The sequence below is a fragment of the Eurosta solidaginis genome, chromosome 4 (genome assembly GCF_040869045.1).
Source record: "Eurosta solidaginis isolate ZX-2024a chromosome 4, ASM4086904v1, whole genome shotgun sequence".
Classification (NCBI taxonomy): domain Eukaryota; kingdom Metazoa; phylum Arthropoda; class Insecta; order Diptera; family Tephritidae; genus Eurosta; species Eurosta solidaginis.
The window spans coordinates 63,079-84,929 of record NC_090322.1 but is presented as its reverse complement, the minus strand read 5'-3'; the positions used below and the strand labels follow the sequence as shown (position 1 = coordinate 84,929).

The 21,851-nt window shown below is 38.7% G+C and overlaps 1 protein-coding gene across 6 annotated transcripts in view; it reads right to left on the bottom strand.

The window, feature by feature from the left end:
- Positions 1-21,851, bottom strand: part of LOC137248357 (homeobox protein extradenticle) — a 50,197-nt gene that overhangs the window by 22,612 nt on the left and 5,734 nt on the right. For 3 of the 6 annotated variants that reach the window (XM_067779226.1, XM_067779231.1, XM_067779228.1), the window contains exon 2: positions 15,262-15,571. In XM_067779226.1, coding sequence (XP_067635327.1) covers positions 15,262-15,526 — 265 coding nt within the window. In that variant the 5' untranslated portion in view covers positions 15,527-15,571. Of the gene's footprint in view, positions 1-15,261; positions 15,572-15,623; positions 15,761-21,851 lie in introns of those variants that run through there. The other 3 variants (XM_067779230.1, XM_067779229.1, XM_067779227.1) reach the window with 3 other exon arrangements.

The following is a 21,851-nucleotide window of genomic DNA, read 5'->3' as shown; positions in this document are numbered from 1 at the left end:
ACGATCAGCATGTTTAGCAGGGTTACACTACCACGAAGTCATTTTAAGCAGAGTAACAGTGTAAAGCTTTTGCGCTGCGAGCAGGGTACAATTTTCACAAAAGACCGAAATACCCCGTTAAGGTGCTGCCTACTTTTTAGAATAGAACAAAATATCCGTTGCGCGACGAAAAAAAAGCGTTACACTTTTTCCAGAAAAAAAACGCTATTAGTCAATGAGGGAAACGTAAATTTTTGAAAAAATCGACACCCTTTTTGGATAATTTGTTTTTTAAATACTTTGGTGAAAAATTGAATTTTTTTGACTTGTGCCAATTTATTTGAATTTATTGTTTCTTTATAAATTTTTTGAAAAGATTATGTAGACGCGCCATACGAAAACTAGCACCGGAACTTAAATGGCTGACGAAAACTATCAATTTCACTTTTTAGCTTACGAAAAGTAGCAATTTCATTTTGTGGCAGACGAAAACTAACTCAAACTGAGTTTCTTGCTTTGTTACAAGGTTTTCAATAATAAAATAGGTTATTTTAATTATTATAGATATTTATTTATTTATTTATTTATTTATTTATCAGTCTACAAATTAAACAATTATACAGACCAAATATACCGACACTTAAATCTCAGATGTAATACACGATATAAACAACATAAGCAGTCATCAATTTTAAAGTAATATTTACACAGTATTGAATTAAACGCTTGACAGTTTCAATTAAAAACTTAGAAGTAAGCAAAAGATAAAATGTTGAAAATGTGTTAAAATGTACTCATGAAGGAGCTAGTAAATAATAATATATGAAATTGACAATAAAGCAAATTAATAGTAGATAAAATATATACAGAATAGAATTTATACAGAGTAAATTTGATTGCATACATAAAAAAATAATGATCACAACGAAATTTTGCAAACAAGTTTCAAGTAACTGGTACTTCAAATTTGAAACAGAGGGTTGAACAGTATATCACGGTTTAGCGTTCTTTGCTTCATTTCGAATTACAAATTTAATGTAGTTAAAAGGTATTTTTTAATACCAAGAAACGAGTCGCAGACGTCTAAATTTTTACAGTGTTTATTAAAATCACGGCATAAGCAGTGAAGTGGTTTGTGCATTTCATAATTCGACCTGCATGTAGCTACAAAAATTGATTGAAAATGTCTAGAAGGCCTAATAGGAACGTTAAACTTAATTTCACCAAGCAAAAATGGACTATTTATTGACCCTCTTATTAATTTAACAATAAATAAGACACCCAGCATCTCCCTGCGGCTCTGCAATGTAGGTAGCTGTATTAGTTTTAACCGGCTGCAATAGGGGGGAAGATTTTTAGAAGGATCCCATGGTAAGTGTTTTAAAGCGAAAAGCAAAAATTGTTTCTGGACCGATTCCAGCTTGTCAGAATGAACCTGATAACGCGGATTCCAAATTATTGAAGCATATTCCAAAGTAGGTCTGACCAATGTGGTAAAAAGAGTTTTTGTAACATATGGGTCATTAAATTCTTTAGACCTACATTTAGGTAGGTTTAGTGACATGGCGTTTACATTACACCAGTCACCAAGACTATTCAGATCAGCCTGAAGACATGCCCTATCCACGGGTGAGCGGATAGGCATTACAAGTTTGACATCATCAGCGTACATCAACGGCTTACAGCTCTTCAAAACACTAGGAAGGTCATTAATGAACAACAGGAACAAAACCGGACCAAGATGGCTGCCTTGGGGAACACCAGAAGTTACGTTTATGAACCGAGAACAACAATTATTAAATATAACTGTTTGTTTTCTTTCCCTCACATAAGAAGAAACCCAAGATAGAAGCAAAGGAGGAAATCCTAACCGATCAAGTTTGAATAAAAGTATAGAATGAGAAACTTTATCAAATGCCTTACTAAAATCAGTATAAATACAATCAACTTCACAATTAGTCTTAAAACTTTTGGATACAAAGGTTGTAAACTCGAGCAGGTTGGACACCGTTGATTTACCCTTGCAAAAGCCGTGTTGTGAAAAGTCAATTAATGAAGATACTCTAAAAGCAATCTGTTTTGTGATAATCAATTCAAATAGCTTAGGAATAGTGTTGAGTTTGGCTATTCCTCTATAATTTATAACCCACGTTCTGCTTCCATTTTTATGCAGTGGTATAATGAATGATTCTTTCCACTTCTTGGGGAATACCCCTTGCTTCAGGGACGCATTAAACAAACAGGTTAGAGGTCGATAGAAGTATCGAGCACAAAATTTCAGCACTACCGACGGAATATGATCCGGACCACTAGAGTAAGAAATTTTTAGATTTTCCAGATGAGTTAAAACATCATCAGTACATATATATGGGACTGCCTGGGAATCCAGAGGAGACAATCTGAAAGGGTAATTCGATGGCGGGTAATCATAGGTGTTTGAATAATTAGATTCGAAGAAATCAGCAAACATGTTAGCAATTTCGAAGCTATCGTTGGAAATCTGATCATTTAGCTTCGTTGTAGAAGGGAACCCTTTTATCTTCCTTTTTGAATTAACGAAGCTGTAAAACGACTTAGGATTGACAAAAATTTGGCATTTAATCCTACTGATATAGTTCTTGTAACAAATTCTGTTCAATGGGTTATATTTGTGACGTAAAATTGAGTAGGCCGCATAGTCAGTCATTGATCCAGAAAGTTTGTAACGTTTGAATGAACGCGTTATAAATGTATAAATGTTACTCCGATGTATTTTTGGTCAATTTCATCGGATTTTTGTGTTTCCTTTTTATCTTCGCGAATTTTATTTGTTACATTTTCCATCAATTTATCAATAAGCTTGTGTGGATAGCTGTTGTTGTACACATTTTTTTTTTTAATCTTTTGTTTGTTTTCTGGCATAAACTCGTGGTCAGTGAGTAATATTGATTTTCTAATTAGGTTCTTCGCTGTGTTTAACTTTTGTTTCCACGGATGGTTCGAATGGTAATTAATTATTCTCCCCGATGCAATGGTTTTCGTGTACCATTTCGTTGACATTTTCAATTTTTATGGAATACTTTTAGGTCTAGGAAGGCTATTTAATTTTCTTGTTCTATTTCCATTGTGAATTTTATTTTAGTATGCTGTGCGTTCAATATTTTCAAGATGTCTTCCGCGTCCTTTTTCTTTATAATTGCGAATATATCATCTACATACTTTTTTATGTATCTGATATATATGTCATGGGTTTTAAGTTCAGCTATGCTGTCGTCAAGTATTTTGTCAAGAACTATGTCAGCTATGGTTGGCGATAGGGGATTGCCCATGGGCATGCCGTATATTTGCTGATAAAAAGTCGAGTTGTACATAAAATAATTATTTTCTCTTAGACAAAACTCGAGTATAGTCTGGAAACGTTTCTTTGAAATTTTTGTGTGTTTTTCCAACTCTGGCCACTTTTTCATTATTGTTTGTATTGCTAAATGTATTGGGATGTTCGTAAATAATGACACTACATCAAAAGATATTAGAATTTCGTCATCTTCTATATGGATATTTTTGAGATTTTCTTTTAATTGAAATGAATTCTTTATATTATATTCTTCAGATATTATATTCTTCAGTACAACTCCAATATGCTTAGATAAGTTGTAGCATGGTACTTTTGTCGACGATACAATTGGCCTTAAGGGCATGTTTTTCTTATGTATTTTTGGAAGACCGTATATTCTAGGAGCGATGGCTGCAACACTAGATAATTGAAATTTCTGTTTTAGCTCGATTTCGTTTTGCTTAAACATTTCATTTATAATTAGGTTGTTCTTTCTCATAAGCTGTTGTGTGTGATCTTTCTGTATCTTTTTGTATACATTACGGTCATCTAACAATTTGTTAATTTTTTCCTCATAAATATTTTTGTACTTCAAGACTGTCTTGTTTCCTTTGTCAGCCTGAGTTAAAACTATCTCATCTTTGTATTTAGATAGTAAAAGGATTTTAGGATGTTTTAGATTCGCCAACTGATTCGTTTTCATTCCTATCTTTCTGAAAAGTGAACAACGGCCGGAGTATTCTAAAAAAATAGTTTATGATGCGATTTCATTCCGGGAAGTGGACCAGTAGCCGACCTATTCGAAAAAAATATTATTTATTGAAATTTGGTGCAGGGTTCCTTTTCAATAAGCTCAATATTTTTCATAGCAGGGTGACCCGGTACGTCCTTGACTACCTTATTATTTCAGCAACTTTCCTTCCCGGGAAGTGGGCCTATTGACCGGCATATTCCACAAAATTAAATTTTTGGTGCGATTTGGGAAACATTCGAATAAAAAAATGCAAGGCGCGATTGTCTCCGAAGAAATTTTGCGCCGACCTTCTCTTCGAATTTGCTTCGTGCTTCTTTTAATTTTCCCTACAAATTGTCCGGACGGGACCTACAGGCAATTCATTGCCTATATTTCAGTTATCTTCGCTAAAAAATTGTGAAGTTACAAAAATAAATTGTCACGATCAGCATGTTTAGCAGGGTTACACTACCACGAAGTCATTTTAAGCAGAGTAACAGTGTAAAGCTTTTGCGCTGCGAGCAGGGTACAATTTTCACAAAGACCGAAATACCCCGTAAAGGTGCTGCCTACTTTTTAGAATAGAACAAAATATTCGTTGCGCGACGAAAAAAAAGCGTTACACTTTTTCCAGAAAAAAAACGCTATTAGTCAATGAGGGAAACGTAAATTTTTGAAAAAATCGACACCCTTTTTGGATAATTTGTTTTTTAAATACTTTGGTGAAAAATTGAAGTTTTTTGACTTGTGCAAATTTATTTGAATTTATTGTTTCTTTATAAATTTTTTGAAAAGATTATGTAGACGTGCCATACGAAAACTAGCACCGGAACTTAAATGGCTGACGAAAACTAGCAATTTCACTTTTTAGCTTACGAAAAGTAGCAATTTCATTTTGTGGCAGACGAAAACTAACTCAAACTGAGTTTCTTGCTTTATTACAAGGTTTTCAATAATAAAATAGGTTATTTTAATTATTATAGATATGTAATATAATAATTATTAATAATGTATTATAGATATGTATATGTATTTCAGATTTTCTGTAGATGTAAGTTAAAAGAACCCTAACGTTCGTAACTGATGCATTCCAAAAACAGCGTCTTAAAATCCAGTTTTGATGTCCTTGCACATTATAAGGCAGACGATAATAGCAAATATAATGCTCATCGAAAAAGCTCGAGTCAAAAACCTTTCACACATAAATGGCCGCGGAACAGTGAGCAATTTATAAGGTTAACAATGACAGTGAGATTCGAGAAACCTATTAGACTAATTTCAAAAGTTAGCGCTGCAGGTGCCCAATGTGAACAAGGGATAGACCTGAGATGTGTTTATACGGTATGGATAACATACAAAAGGTGTTCAATATAGTTTTAATATAGAGACAATTATTAATTAATATACATTACGCAATATTTTTAGGGGATATAAGTCAAAATGTGAAGTTACGTAACTATAAGTCACTTTTCGAAAGGAAACTCAACTGATAATGGGGCTCACTTACAGATGTATTAATTTCTACCACGCAGTTTCGATGTTATATGAGAAGGTTTAATGGCAGGCTTTACGCATATGCAACGAATAAAGGCGTAAAGGCGTTGGCTAAGGCAAGGACACCCGTATTTTGCAGCGGACGTTGGGGACCTCCATTTGGGTGATAAACAGGTGGAGTAAGACTTCAGCTCCCTTGGTTCCCCGAATTTGCGTCAGTTGTCGCGAAACAGGACAACTAGCGTGACGAAAGACAAAAATCATCTGGGCGGTTAGCGCTAAATTGTTATGATTATAATAATAATTATAATGAGGCCTTAAGTGACAATTACTCAATTTCTCTGGCGATTCAATTGTTGCAATAAATTTTCATTACACAGAGTACTTTTACAACTCACCCTGCACATAAGCAGGAAAATAAAAACAAATTGTTAGTTTTCGTCAGCCAGAAATTTAAATTGCTACTTTTCTTCAACCACAAAGTGAAATTGCTAGTTTTCGTCATATTTGGCCGAAAGTGTTAGTTATGAAAATTTGAAAATGTCAGCTTTCCTAAGAGCTTTTGAAATTGTTAGTTTTTTTATGGCACGTCGCGTCCGTTGATACCCCTTACGACCATATCGGACCGATTTCCGACGTGAACAACAAGCCGCCTAGACAGTCTTAAACAGGTATAAAATGTAGACACACGCACATATTTTTGACATTCGGCGGCGGCGCCGTATATTTCTAGGCCAGGGATAGATTCAACCTGCAAGGAGCTGCTAAGAACCTGAAAATTTATGGGCGGGATCTCATAAATTAAATGGGGTTACAAAAACATATAAAGCTAGTAATAGTTCTTTTCAATGTTATCTACATTCTAATTGTAATTTGTATTTGTAATTGTAATTTCTAACAATAAACAAATCGTGCTACAAATATTTTGCTTGCAACTGTATTTGCATATATTTAAATATCAATAAGGGTATGAGGTGCATATGTATGTACACATGTACATATATTGTTTAATACCATTTGCGAGCCATATTTTTACCGACTTTATGTGATATTCATTGACGCTTTGAAATAAATTTAGCTCGGCAAGTAGGCGCGAAGAGTCTGAAGAAGATTACCTGAAATTTATATATGAAAGCTTAACATCGCGACAGACCGCAAACTCCATGAAATTAACCGGCTTAATACAGGGTTCACTTCAAATACGAAAGTGCTGAGTACAACCAACTTAACATGAAGTTACATATATGTGAAGACAACAAAATCTAAGAAACTAAAAATGGTTCATTAACAATATCCTTTAAGTTCGAGTATGATGTATGTATGTAAATATCGTCGCTTCCAACGAAAATTTGCACGCTTGAAATTCCATTGGAAGACTGACCCATTTCGTTATTTGAGGGGAAAAGTAGCAAACTTCGTTATTTTCGTGGAAATATAGCACACTTCGTTATCTGGGTGGTATACTATCATGTTTCAATCATGTTGTTTTCGACTTAAGTAAACCAAATGTTTTAGTTAGTGACGTAAACAAGCGAATTGTTTTGGTATATGCCATTTTGGATAAGTAAAGTGTGATATCTTTAACTCTGAAGTCAAACTAACAAATAGATACGATCACCTGATCGTGGTCTCATCCTACATCTCTTTCTGCCACTTGCGGAAAATATCCGACCGCATGCGCCGCCATATTGAACGTACTGTCAGAACGCTAAAAAGAAGCCATATTCAACATCCAGTAAAGCAGTTGACGGAATGGGTATAGGGCTAGTCTTCCACGCAAATGGCGGCCTGTGCTAGTTTTCCATGAAATATTCACAAGCATCTACAGACTATATACATACATACTAGATATTTTCGTCGTTTTTTGCACGCCGCCGCCGAGTGACGCAATGATATCCACTTAGAAAGTTTATGATTTCAAGGGCGGCATCCTTGGCCGAATAAATACTCCCTAACGTTTCAAGGTGTTTCTCTGGTGCAGCTCGGCGGCATAGCGCCGCAAAAACATCCGTCAGAAAGTTTTCGGAGCTACACCAACTCGAGGAAATTGACGTCGACGAAGGTATGAGTTCGATGTCGCAGTCTTATAGCTTCTGTGCTGGCATATGTATGGTGTGAGGGCCAGGAGGTGAGGCAGGGACTGGTGATCGGGATTGCTATTTGCACTTCGGAAATTGTAGCTTTTAAGAACAGCCGAAAAAGTGCAGGTGCCCTTTGGCGCTATCAACGATAGGCCAGCATTGCTGCTAATCGTTAAAACATCATGACTGTTAATAGAACGTTAATAGCGGCTGTAAGTCGGCTTTGTGCGTAAACAGCAATTAGCCACAAATGAGTTAGAGAAATCGTTTCGACGACGAGGATTAGAAGTTAGCCCAGAACATTTCCTTCGATTTCGATAAAACTACGCTTTGCACGAGACATACAGATAAAAGTGTGACAATTTTAAGTATTTCAATTTATTTAGCAGACACAGAGGTATCAGTCCCTAAGACCGAGATGGCAATTTGTGATCGGTCGCACCTATTAGGTGGGGCGAAGCACTGCTACAACAACAACCGGGGTTAGGTTCGAAGCCTCCCTGAAGTAAGTGAATGAAGGACGGTCCCTGCTCAAGGATATACTCCTGAATTTTTTTTAATTCAGTTTGTGAAGTAATTACGTTGACGTGACCGTCGCCGCCGGTATACAATGGATCATACGCCGCCGCCGATAAAGTAAACCTCTAATGCGTACTACATGCAAACACGAATTTGTGTATTTCTATGTGCACCAAAGTTGTACAAGTTTATTAGCCAGAAAATTCATTATCTGGCATAGCATCTGTTATTCTGCTTCAAAATATTTGTTATTTGAAATTCTTCATAACACAAATAAATGATTTCGGTCCGGGCTTGGATTTCCATTTTGTATCGAACTTTTGCTCCGCTTTCAAAGTTGTTTTCGTTTTTAGTTCGGGTATCGGTTTCAGTTCCGATTTGAGTCTGAACTCGTTTCAATTTCATTCGTTCCCTATTCTGATTCCGTTTGTTACCTTTTCTCTCAGTATTTTTCTTTCCTTAACTTGGCTTTCAATTCCTTTCCTCGTATTTTACTCGAATTTATTTTATTTTATTTCATTTCTTATAAATTGGTTTATATTATTTTATTTTATTTATTTATTGATTTTTTTGTTTGTTAGATTTTATTTTATTATTTCAATATATTTTTTCACATTAATCTGCATAGAGTATCTATAAAGAAGACACCAATAAAAATCCACAGGAAATTCCACCGTAAGCCTAAATAATTAAATGCTTTGTTTTTGTATCTCAGTAATAAAAATTATGTTTACTATCTCGGCTCTCTTTACGACAAAATAAAGTTGTAACTAGTTATACACCCTTCGTGTACGCACGTTGTTTTTTCGATCTCCGAATAATTCGTATTATTATTATTATTATCATATATGTATTCATATGTTATGGAATTTGTAGTGGTGTAATTTTGAAATTGATATTTCAGCGCTAGGTCTAACTTTTTTGAGAAGACCAATTGATACATACATGTACAATGGTTTTTACCCTAGATTTATAGTTTGGTCCAAAAAGGAGTGCCAACATTTCAACTTGCCTATTTATATATGTAATTTTAACAAGGCATTTCGAAGTGTGCTGAGCTTGATTGCTCGCTATGAAAAATGTATTATTTGCATACACGAAAAAATGCAATGCAATGCTAATTTTTGTGACGCGGGTGTAAATTAGTACTAAGTAGCTATACGACAATGGTTCTTTTGTGTATATCGTTTTACTATAGAATTATAATATACCTTAATACTTGGTTTCATAACAACTTTTTCAAAGAATTTTCGCTAGTAATCAATTAAACTGTTAGGCCCACTTACAGAACGGCAAATTAACTTTTCAAGAGAGTTAAAATGACATGAGGGGTTAAACTCATACATTTTCACATTTTTTAAACCAGAGCCGGCCAAAAGTTGCACATTGTGCAATTTGAGTTCGTATTTTCACACAGACACTAACGATGTGCGATCACGATCGTTTGCTTTCACTTGTCACTCACTAAAATCTACAGTGAATGTAAAAGGAAAAGTCCATGCTGCTTTTTGGGCACATAATAAAAACAATATGCTGCAATGTTAAAGTGACTTTTAATACGTTTTAGTTAGTATTATTAAGTTCTTTTGAACATACATATTAATATTGACAATTTAAATATTAATAACTAATAATAATTATTAATAAATATTGACAATTTAATATAAGTAACTTTTTATACTTTTACTTAGTTTTATTAATTTTTATAAATTTTTTTTTTTATTGAATAACTATGTTTTGAAAATATATATTTCTATATTTACATTTACTTTGTTTTTTACTTACTTACTTACTTAATTGGCGCTTAACCGTCTAAACGGTTATGGCCGTCCAACAAGGCGCGCCAGTCGCTCCTTCGCTTCGCCAACCGGCGCCAATTGGTCACACCAAGGGAGTTTAAATCGTTTTCCACCTGGTCCTTCCAACGGAGTGGGGGCCGCCCTCTACCTCTGCTTCCATAGGCGGGTTCCGATAGAAACACTTTCTTGGCCGGAGCATCATCTTTCATTCGCATAACATGGCCTAGCCAGCGCAGCCGCTGCGTTTTAATTCGCTGGACTATGTTGATGTCTGCGTATAGCTCGTACAGCTCATCATTAAATCTTCTTCGGTACTCGCCATCGCCAACGCGTAGAGGTCCATAAATCTTTCGAAGAACTTTTCTCTCGAACACTCCCAAAGCCGTTTCATCTGCTGTTGTCATGGTCCATGCTTCTGCCCCATATAGCAGGACGGGCACGATAAGTGACTTGTAGAGTATGATTTTCGTTCGCCGAGAGAGGACTTTACTTTTCAATTGCCTACCTAGTCCAAAGTAGCATTTATTGGCAAGATTGATTCTTCGCTGGATTTCAGTGCTGATGTTGTTGCTAGTGTTGATGCTGGTTCCCAAATAAACGAAGTCTTTTACTATTTCGAAATTATGGCTGCCAACAGTAGCGTGGTTGCCAAGGCGCATATGCGCTGACTCTTTGCTCGATGACAGCACTTCGTTTTGTCCTCATTCACCATCAAACCCATCTTTACCGCTTCTTTTTCCAGCTTGGAGTAAGCAGAACTAACAGCGCGGGTGTTTAGGCCGATGATATCAATGTCATCAGCATATGCCAGTAATTGCACGCTTTTATAGTATATTGTTCCAGTGCGGTTAAGTTCTGCAGCTAGTATAATTTTTTTTTTTTTTGTTTTTTAGTTCTTTCTTAAAGAAAGTGATTTTTTTAAGTAAATTTTGCATTGAAGAAACAGCATACCTTCTTTTATAAAAAAGTTTTATCTGGCTAGCTCGACCTCCGTGTTCTTAGTTATATGAATATAAGTAAATATTGTTAGGATTAGCTTGAAATCAAATAACCAGTGTCCTTTTTAATTTCGAACTTCACAGCCCACATTTTCTTTTAGCACACTGTGGGGAGTTGTCACTCAATTTTTACACACACTTATGCAATTGTTTTAGTATTTGTGTGACCGGCTCTGTTTAAACTAACTCTGAGCTGAAAAAAGAACTTGCTTCTGCAAGTGGGCCTCTGTGATTTTTCTTGGTGTCACATCACTGTCACCTTTGTGTCAAGTTGTCTACTACTGCTAAATAGTAAAAGAAATGGAGTGAGTCCCATTTCAAACATATGGCCGAGCCACAATTAAATTTTTCATATAGATGCGTTCAACGTAATCTTATGCATGACAGTGACTTCGCCACAATCACGACAGGTGTTGTGTTTGTAAATATAAAGGAACTTTAGACTTAGCAGTTGAAACTTATTTCGCATTGTCCTATTCACATATAAAACTTAACGAAGCACTGTTATAAACATGCTTATTGTACAAGAAAAATACTTTTGTATCCTATTCATTTGTCAACACGCAGTTTTTAGTTGTGAAAAACGGTGGAAAAGTACCAAGGAGCGAGAAAAAAAATTTCAATTGCAAAGTGTGAAAGTACCTTTAACCAAAGAAAGGGTCAAATTTTTCTTCTTATGCTTTGCTTGCAACAAAAGTTGACAACTTCTTCATATCAGTAGGCGACGGTGTCGCTCGATCTATACGTATAATCTACTGCATCATGCATAAGATTGCGTTAAACGCATCTAAAGGAAAAATGTCTTATGTGACGGGGCTTTTAAAAGCTTGGAGTAACTCGCTCTGAACGGTGGCTGCAGCAGGACTTTATGTGTGTGAAGCGCATGGAACGTGACAGACATTTCAATATTTTCGTACATACACACATTTTGTGCACTTTTAGCAAAGTTTCTGCCATTGTTTAATATTTATTTTATTCTTCCGAAGTATTAAATATGCAATCAATGCTAAATATATAATCAGCAAATACATCTGTGGCTTTTATTAAAGTAACCTAACTCGATATCTGACCAAATATCAAAGTTGATGGGGTCGAGTTACTAAAAAGCTGAAATTTCTATTTATACAACAATATTTATTACAAACTTGACTTGAAACCCATGCTTGACTGTTACTAACCCAGCAAAAAATGTTAACCTACCTATGGAATCATGTGGAATCTGCCACTTTTCCATTGATTTGGAAGAAATCATTTATTATACCTTTGCACAAAAAAGGTAGTAGGTCTAGTATCGAGAACTATAGAGGTTGTTGTTGTTGTTGTTGTTGTAGCGATTAGGTTACTCCCCGAAGGCTTTGGGGAGTGTTATCGATGTGATGGTCCTTTGTCGGATACAGATCCGATACGCTCCGGTAACACAGCACCATTAAGGTGCTGGCCCGACCATCTCGGGAACGATTTATATGGCCACATTAAACCTTCAGGCCATACCTCCCTCCCCACCCCCAAGTTCCATGAGGAGCTTGGGGTCGCCAGAGCCTCGTCTGTTAGTGAAACGGAATTCGCCGCTCGAAGGTGAGGTTGACAATTGGGTTGGAGAAGCTATATATTGCGCTACACAACCCCTTGAATCCCTAAAGCTAAGCTTTCAGCTATTCCCAAAACATTTGAGCGAATAATTACACGTCAACTTCAACACATGTGTAGCTCCATATTATCGCCCCTAGCATGGTTTTGTGCCGCGTAGATCAACTACTACCAGCTTGCTAGAGTTTACTTCTTTTGTAATGGATGGATTTTTAAACAATAGGCAAACGGATGTGATCTATACCGACTTCAGTAAAGCGTTTGACTCTGTCAATCATGAGCTTTTAGTTTACAAACTTGATTTACTTGGATTTCCGAAGCATTTACTCGCATGGCTCGAAAGCTATCTCGCGAATCGGACTCAACAAGTTTTGTTTAAAAAAAGTCTTTCTAGGTTGTTTGATGTAACGTCTGGTGTGCCTCAGGGTAGTCATTTGGGTCCGTTACTTTTTACCTTGTTTATAAATGACTTACCACAAACTCTCATACATTCCCGAACTCTTATGTATGCGGATGATGGTAAACTTTGTTACTGGTACTTGCCTTCGGAGTCTTCCCGTGTGGTTTCTTCAGGCAGACTTGGACTCATTTCAATGCTGGTGTACTGCAAATATACTAGTTTTGAATTGCTCGAAGTGCAAACTAATGACATTTCACCGAGTTAAGCCAAGTTTGACATCGTATACGTTAAACAGCACGCCTTTGGATCGTATAGTGATCTAGGCGTTCTTTTTGATCTTAAACTGACTTTTAATACGCATATTTCATCAATGGTAAGCAAAGCAACGGGTATACTTGGTTTTGTGAAGCGATGGGCTAAGGAGTTTAATAATCCGTATCTGACTAAGACCCTCTACACATCGTTGGTACGACCAATCTTAGAGTATTGTTCGTGTGTCTGGTGCCCAGGGTATCAAAACTGTATAAAGCGTATTGAGTCAGTACAGAAGCAAATCATTATATTTGCACTACGTGGTCTTAACTGGGATTCTAGTGTGCATTTGCCACCATATAGAAATAGGCTTCTCCTTATAAATCTGCCAACTTTAGAAAATCGAAGAACTTTACTCGGGGTAATGTTCATTCACAAGCTCATTATGGGCGAGATCGACTCATCTGATCTTGTTAGTCGACTAAATTTTGCTGTTCCTGGGAGAACGTCCAGGCACTTTGTGCCTTTTTATTTACCACTTTGCCGGCAAAATTTTGCCAAAAATAATCCACTGCGAAGCTAGTGTTCGCACTACAACAACTTGTATAACTGCATCAGTTTTGAATGTTCGTTTTCCGAGTTACATAATTCAATACTATCACGTCTGGCTTGATATTTTGTACTTTCTTTCATATGTATGGTTGAATGTAATTATTTTTAATTGTAACATTAATTTTATGTTTTATATATCTTAGTAGTCGACCGCATTGTGTCTGTGTCGATTTTAATCCAAATAAATTAAATTAAATTAAAAGGCCATCGGGCCATAATTCTATGAGAAATATTAATTGTATAGCGTATTCCTTATAATACTTCTTAGTTTTATGTACTTATGTTATCAGACATAAAGCTTATGGCCCATATAAAATAAGGCTTACAAATGGAATTATTATAAGTCATAACTACAATATAACACCCTCAGTGTGTCAAAAACTTGAAATAGAGCTACTCAGACTGCGAGAAATGTAGAATTTATATCGTTCATTGGTTCTTTGAAAGTAAAAAAAGCAGATTTACGTATTGATATTAGTTTCATCGACGTCTTGTTTTTTGAAATAAAAAAGGTAAAAGTCTAGTTGACGGGTCGACTACTAAATATCGAGAGAGGTGTCAAAAGACGCGTATTGACCTCGACAACAATAATTCGAAGGCGGAAAAGAAAAATTTTATCTCTGTCTGTTGCGTCTTGTTTTTTAAAATAAAAAAGGTAAAAGTCTAGTTGACGGGTCGACTTTTAAATATCGAGGGAGGTGTCAAAAGATACGTATTGACCTCGACAACAATAATTCGAAGGCGGAAAAGAAAAATTTTATCTCTGTCTGTTGTAATGTTGTCGTACCCACAAAAAAATTTTAAACATAAGTGTTTTGCGCGGATATAGTTTTGGTCTCCAAACCAGTGTTGGACCCACCCAGGGCCGCCAATGCAGAAAGGTGTTCTGCGCAAAAATACTATGGAGCCCACCCCCGGTTTCGGAGGGACCCGCGGTCATTTTTCGTTTTTTCGTTAATATCTTTTGAAGGAGTTAAAATTTTTATTTTCCGCCTTCGGATTATTAATACTGACGTCAAGACGCGTCGTTTGCCACCTCTCTCGAAATTTTTGGTAGAGTATTAACAGTCCACCCCTCAACTAGACTTTTATCTAAAAAAATATTACTAAAATTTATTGATCATAGTTAGGTTTTATTTATCATGTATCTCGTTTAAGTTACACCACGTTTATTTTTATTTACCTTTCCGATAAGACTGTAGCGTAAATAAGCCTAAAATAAAGCGTTATCATAAGGCGTATGATGAACGTTCTTCTAGGGTTTATCTCAAGAGTGAAACCAGTATTCCTTATTGCTTACAACCGCTTATGCAAATTTTTGCTGGGAGTGTTATATGTGATGATGGGTGTGTGAGTTTGATTAATAATACAAATTATAATTTTTTTCCCGAACTCGACATAATAAACTTTTTATTCCCAGAGATCGAGTTAGATTACTTTAATAAAATGCCACAGATACACATACATGTGATTTGCAATACGTGTGTCACTTACCGGTTTTTTCCTTAATCTCACATAGTACCGAGAACAACGCCGGTTTCATGCGATGACAGTTTAAGGTATGCTTTCTTGCCTGCGCTTCATCTAATGACTGCTCCGAAATGCTCATAATCTGCTGGAGAATTTCACCAATATCCTTTTGCTTACGCACCTCATTTTCATTTCCAGCGTTTTGGACATCATCCTGACCTGGCATACCGTACGCCTGCGGGGCCATCATACCACCTGCGTGTGCCATCATACGGTTGGGGTCTTCCATGATGTTAAAAGTGACGACTTATAAATCCCGAATCTAAAACACTTCCTTAAATAAAATAAATATAATTATTTATAAATAAGTTATAGCAACCGCTTACAGTAGGTGGAAAGAAAAGTTCACGCACCACTTCCAACGAGTTTCAATCAAAAACTAAAATCAAAGACAAGTATTGGGACAATATACACAACTGCAACCGTCGATTGTATTCTTCTCTCTTTATTTTTTTTCTTTGCGTATTGATTGTGCATTGCGGATGCTTCGACTACCCTGCAGTGGGCCAACTGAGAAATATACAATGGACTTCAGGCAGTAAGATGCGCAAAACAAATGAACAAAGGCTTCTGTTTAATATTTATATTTTTCTTTTGTTTTCAACTTCAAGGTCGACTAACATATTGGAAGTTACTCTGTTTTTTAACTTGGTAGATAAACAAAAAGGTCCCTGGGACAGCGCTATTGGTTTCAGTGATTAAGCAACAAATATTACAAAACATTGGGCACATGTACAATGCATTTCGACTAATACCCAACTGTGATAAGTGCGTTTAAATATTACACATTTTTTCATACAATAGCCCGAGGCAGAATATACAGACGAAATCCATTATTACTAATGTATCCTAGTGATAACAAAATGTCTTATACGACTAATGCTATATCTGGTCATTGAGTGTTGGAAAATAAAACAAAGCATGCACCCAAACTGTTGAATTATATTTATAGAACAGGAGTCCTTAACTTGGGCTTATTTAACAAGAATAAAATTAGTGCCATGCTGCAGCTTTAAAAGCATGTGTATTTATTTATATCAAAATGCACTTATAAAGAAAACCTGTCCGATTTTAAACTTCTCAAACATAATCAATCTCCTTTTGCTAACGCTTTATTTATATAACAGATATCTATGTGTGTCCGATTAATTAAACAATTTTGTATTCCTGCGTCCTACGTTTGTATATGTATGTAATAGCTCTATATTGCTGGTAACATATCTTCTCCAGAAGGAAACTTCTTTTAAAATTACACGTATAATAAAGGCAATGGTATAACATTAATAACTCTTTTATGTGTATACATCTTAGGTAAAAAAGGCCAAATGTCAAATTTCAGCGACTACCCTGCAAAAATCGTTGGAGCATGTGGCCCACTGGAGTACTTACCATTATACTCCACCGTAATGCAGCAATGGACCAACTCATGTTTCTAAACGAACATATTGTAAGCCGATCATTTCCCGTTTTTAACGATTGTAATCACTACACTACTAAAGTCTGGGAAACCAGCTAAGACGCTTGAAGCCATTTTGCTCCCCTATTTCAAAGCAAATTTGCAGCTAGCCTGCCATCAGCATGGCTTCAGAAAACTCCATAGCACCACACCCACGCCAAATGCCATCAGCACCCAGATAAATCGGCGGCTTAAATCAAAACACCTACCATAGAACAGTACTCGTTGCGCTAGACCTATCAAAAGCTTTTGATACGGTCAACCATGGCACGCTACTGAAAGACATGGAAGGATCTACCCTTCTCCCATGTCTTACAAGGTGGACCGCAAATTATCTAGGTGGTCGGCAGGCATCGGTGGAATTTAGAAATGAAACATCAAAACCAAGAAGAATTAAACAGGGGGTGTCACAGGGTGGTGTCCTATCCCCACTTTTGTATAATTTCTACATATCTAAGCTACCTTCGCCACCAGCAGGGTTACTATCGTTTCCTACGCCGATGACTGCACAATAATGGCCACAGGCCCAGGCCCAAAGATCGATGAGCTTTACAACAGAATAAACGGCTACCTCCCTGATCTCTCCAGTTTTTTCGCCTCGCGAAACCTGGCATTATCACCGACTAAATCCTCCGCGACCTTATTTACAACATGGACGTCCCATGGGGCGTCTCCGTTTATTGTGCAGAACGTCGTTTCTTCTATTTGATCCGCCAACATCTCACCCCTACTGTCCCCCCGCAAGTTTGAATGCCATAGATCATGATGGGCATTGAAATCGCCTAAGGTAATGCGATTGTTGCCAGTGAGTAAGGCCCTGATATTAGGGCGGTATCCACTGGGGCAACAGGTGGCAGGAGGGATGTAGATGTTGATGATTTCTAGGTTTGCATCGCCTGACCGGACAGATAGGCCTTGACGTTCTAAGACATTGTCCCTGCGGTCGATGCCAGGATCAAATATATAATATTGCACAGAGTGGTGTATGATAAACGCGAGACCGCCTCCATTTCCGCTCTCGCGGTCTTTCCTGTGGACGTTATACCCAGAGCAGTTCTGCAATGCTGGGGGCCTACTCTGTATTGCGATGCGAAAGGCAGTGCGATGCGAAAATAAATTGCGATGCGAAAGGTAATTGGAACTCTGTAGCGCGATCGCATCGCTAACAGTGTCGCTTTTTTATTTTTCGCTAATTTTTTGCTTGAGTATGCATCACTGACCAAACTCAAAGAAAGAGAACAAAAGAAACAAGGCGATTACAATTTCGGCAAGCGATTAATTTTTGTTGAACAAATTAAAAAAAGGATTCTGTAGCATTATGGAACCATTTAAATGAATAAAGGATTGATTTAAATGAAGAAATCCTCCTTGTTCAGAAATTTAACTGGAAGAAGTGAACGTGATAAATACAGAAAACGTGGAAAATCATAGAATGGGAAATATTGCTAGTTGCATCAGAGAACAAATAAAAAATGACATGATTTCAAATAGAAATGCTTTATAAAAAAGTGGTTTCGATTTAATTGTTATTTATTTATGTATTTTAAGTCCACTAGGATTACAAATTGTTGCTTTTATGTTTTTGTTTTTTGAGTTGTCCTATATATTTTTAAATGAATATAAAGATATCAATTTATAAAATCATCAATTAATACTTACATATTTGAACAATGCGAATGCCTATTACTTGTAGCAAGAAAAATGCGAAAATGAATGCTGTTTGACATTCGCTTTCGCTTTACAGAGTGCCGGCAATGCGAAAAGGGAGAAAAATTGCGAATGGGCAAAATGTGAATGCGAAATTCAAAATATACATGCGAATGTCATTATACAGAGTACCGATTTTGCGATTTCGCGTATTTTTTCTTTCGCATCGCAATACAGAGTAGGCCCCCAGATCTTGCTGTGAGTTTAGTCTCTTGAATCGCAGCAATGCGGATGTTGTGCCGCTTCATGAAATCGACTATCTCCGTAATCTTCCCAGTTAGTCCATTACAGTTTAACTGCAGAATTCTGAAGTGCATAAGGGGAGACGTCGCCACTCTGGGGGTAAGTGACGGGTGACTACGCCTGGGTTGGGGAAGGCCAGGACGCAATTGCTGTTGCGGCCCTAGGACCGGGCGTCCTTGGGCAAGCATTGGGGTACACGGATGATTTGGGTTTGCGACCTGGCAACATGGCGCGATGAAACCCGTCGGGGGGTTGCCGTCGCGGAGACCAGAACATCTAGGGAAGTGGCACCACCCAAGGCAGGAGCTGCATTGGGCATATATATTCTGTGCTGGCAAACGGTGCAAACGGAGGTAGGGACTAAGAGTCTGTTTCCCTGACCTACACGATTGCTGCCGGAAAAGAGGGGGGGGGGGGGGACGGGGGCAGGGGCTGTTGCTCATCATTGCTTCCGACTCTACTACTAACCCCCAGCGGGTTAGGGGGTCAGAATATACCCGCGGTAGGTATGCCTGTCGTAAGAGGCGACTAAAATGCCAGATTCAAGGGGCTGTGTAGCGCAACCCTTCAGGTTGCCAGCGCAATATATAGCTTCTCCAAACCCAATTGTCAACCTCACCTATCCGCGGCGAATCCTGTTTCACTAACAGACGAGGCTCTGGCGACCCCAAGCTCCTCAAGGAACTTGGGGTGGGGAGGGAGGGATGGCCTGAAGGTTTAACGTGGCCACATAAATCGTTCCCAAGATGGTCGGGCTAGCACTTTAATGATGCTGTGTTACCGGAGCGTACCGGATCTGTATCCGGCAAAGGACCATCAGATCGATAACACTCCCCAAAGCCTTCGGGGAGCAACCTTATCGCTACAACAACAACAACAACAACTCTACTACGAAGATTGTAGTTATGAGTGGTAGCAGCTGTTTGAGTTGTTGGCGCCGTGGGGCGCGAGCAACAGCGGGTACTTGTTGTGGCTTGCTGAGCAGCGGGGCTGCTGGAAGGTAGTGGGGGGCGCTTAGACGTAGACTACGGGACGCCCTTGGGCGTGAACAGCAAGGAGCCACAAAAGATTTATAAAAGTTACGTGGACGTCGGGTTTTGGGATCAAGCCCAGAACAACCTGTCCGATGCAACCATCCCTTGCACGAGACACACTGAACAGAGTATGACCGTCCTAAAAAGATTCTTTTCCGGCAGATGCAGCAAAACCATTTCTCAGGACGGGGTCAGGAGACGGACGTTTGATCAGGATCTACATTTTGGTGAGCATGCAGCCGCAATTTTACCGAAAATCCAGAGCCGTAATAAAATCCCCAAATCCCTTGCTGGCAGTACTTGGGGAAAAGACAAAGAAACGCTCATTACCACATACAAAGCAATTGGCCAGCCGATTGCATGCTACGCGTCCCCTATATGGTCGCCAAGCCTAAAAATTACCCACTGGAATAAGCTACAGGCCTGCCAAAATACTGCGCTCAGAACCGCCACGGGCTGTCTTCTTATGTTCCCAGGACACCATCTACATAATGAGGTGAGAATACTCCCCATCAGGGAGAGAAATGAGGTGCTAACCAAACAGTTCCTGTCCTGGGCATCCCAACAGACATCTGATTGATGAGCCAACACCGCCTAGGGACTTAAGGAGTAATCTCCGTAAGCATTTTGAGGAAATACGGCACCTGAAAACTGAATTGTAATGTGGAACCAACACCCCTAACACCCCTTTCATTATGGTCCACCCCTGTTGAAACAGCAAGTTTCCTTGGACTCCCGTTAGAGGATATTGATGACAATTTGTGATCAGCAAATTGTGATCGCTTCCCAATGCCGCCACCTCTATGTACCGGAGCGACTCGGAATTTTTCCCGACCAAGGACTGCCATTTCAGTGTAACCCCAATTAATTTGTTGCGTCCCTCCCACAAATTGTCAACCTCCCAGCAGCTCCTTGCAGCGGGACTGCTCCATATTCTCTTGCTCCGGGAAGGTATCGAACCCAATCCGGGTCCGTCTCCTGACCGGTCCTGAGAAATGGTTTTGCTGCATCTGCCGGAAAAGAATCTTTTTAGGCTGGTCATACTCTTGTCAGTGTGTCTCGTGTAAGAGATGGTTGCATCGGACAGGTTGTTCTGGGCTAGATCCCAAAACCATACGTCCAAATAACTTGCTGTTCACGCCCTAGGACGTCTCGTAGTCTGCGCCTTAGCGCCCCCCCCCCCCCCCTCTGCCTTCCATCAGCCACGCTGCTCAGCAAGCCACAGAAAGTATCCGCTGTTGCTCGCGCCCCACGGCGCCACCAACTCTTACGGCTCCTCCCACTCATACCTACAATCTCCGTAGTAGAGTCGGGAACAGTGCCGAGCATCAGCCCCTGCCCCCGTCTTCCCCCACCTCCCTATTTTCCGCAAGCAATTGTGTAGGTCAGGGAAACATACTCTTAGTCCCTACCTCCCTTTGCACCGTCTGCCAGCACAGAATATATATGTTTGCGACATCCGCCCAATGCAACTCCTTCCATGGACGGTGCCACTTTCCTAGATGGTTGGTCTCCGCGACGGCAACCCCTCGACGGGTTTCATTGCGCCATTTTGCCAGGCCGCATAACCAAATACACCGGGTACCCCAATGCTTACCTAAGGACGTCCAGTACCAGGGCCACAACAGCAGTTACGTCCTAGGCTTCCTCAACCCAGGCTTAGTCACCCGTCACTTACTCCCAGAGTGGCTACGTCTCCCCCTATGCACTTCAGACTTCTGCAGTTAAACTGTAATGGATTAACTGGGAAGATCACGGAGATAGTCGATTTCATCTGCACTGCAGACCTGTGCTGGGTATAATATCCACAGAATAGATCGCGAGAGTGGAAATGGAGGCGGCTTTGCGTTTATCATACACCATTCTGTGCAATATCATATATGTGATCCCGGCATCGACCGCAGGGACAGTGTCTTAGAGCGTCAAGGCTTATATGTCCGGTCAGTTGATGCAAACCTAGAAATCATCAACATCTACATCCCTCGTGCCACCTGTTGCCCCAGTGGATACCGCCCTAATATTAGTGCCTTACTCACTGGCAACAATCGCATTATCTTAGGCGATTTCAATGCCCATCACTATCTATGGCATTCAAACTTGCGGGCGGACAGCAG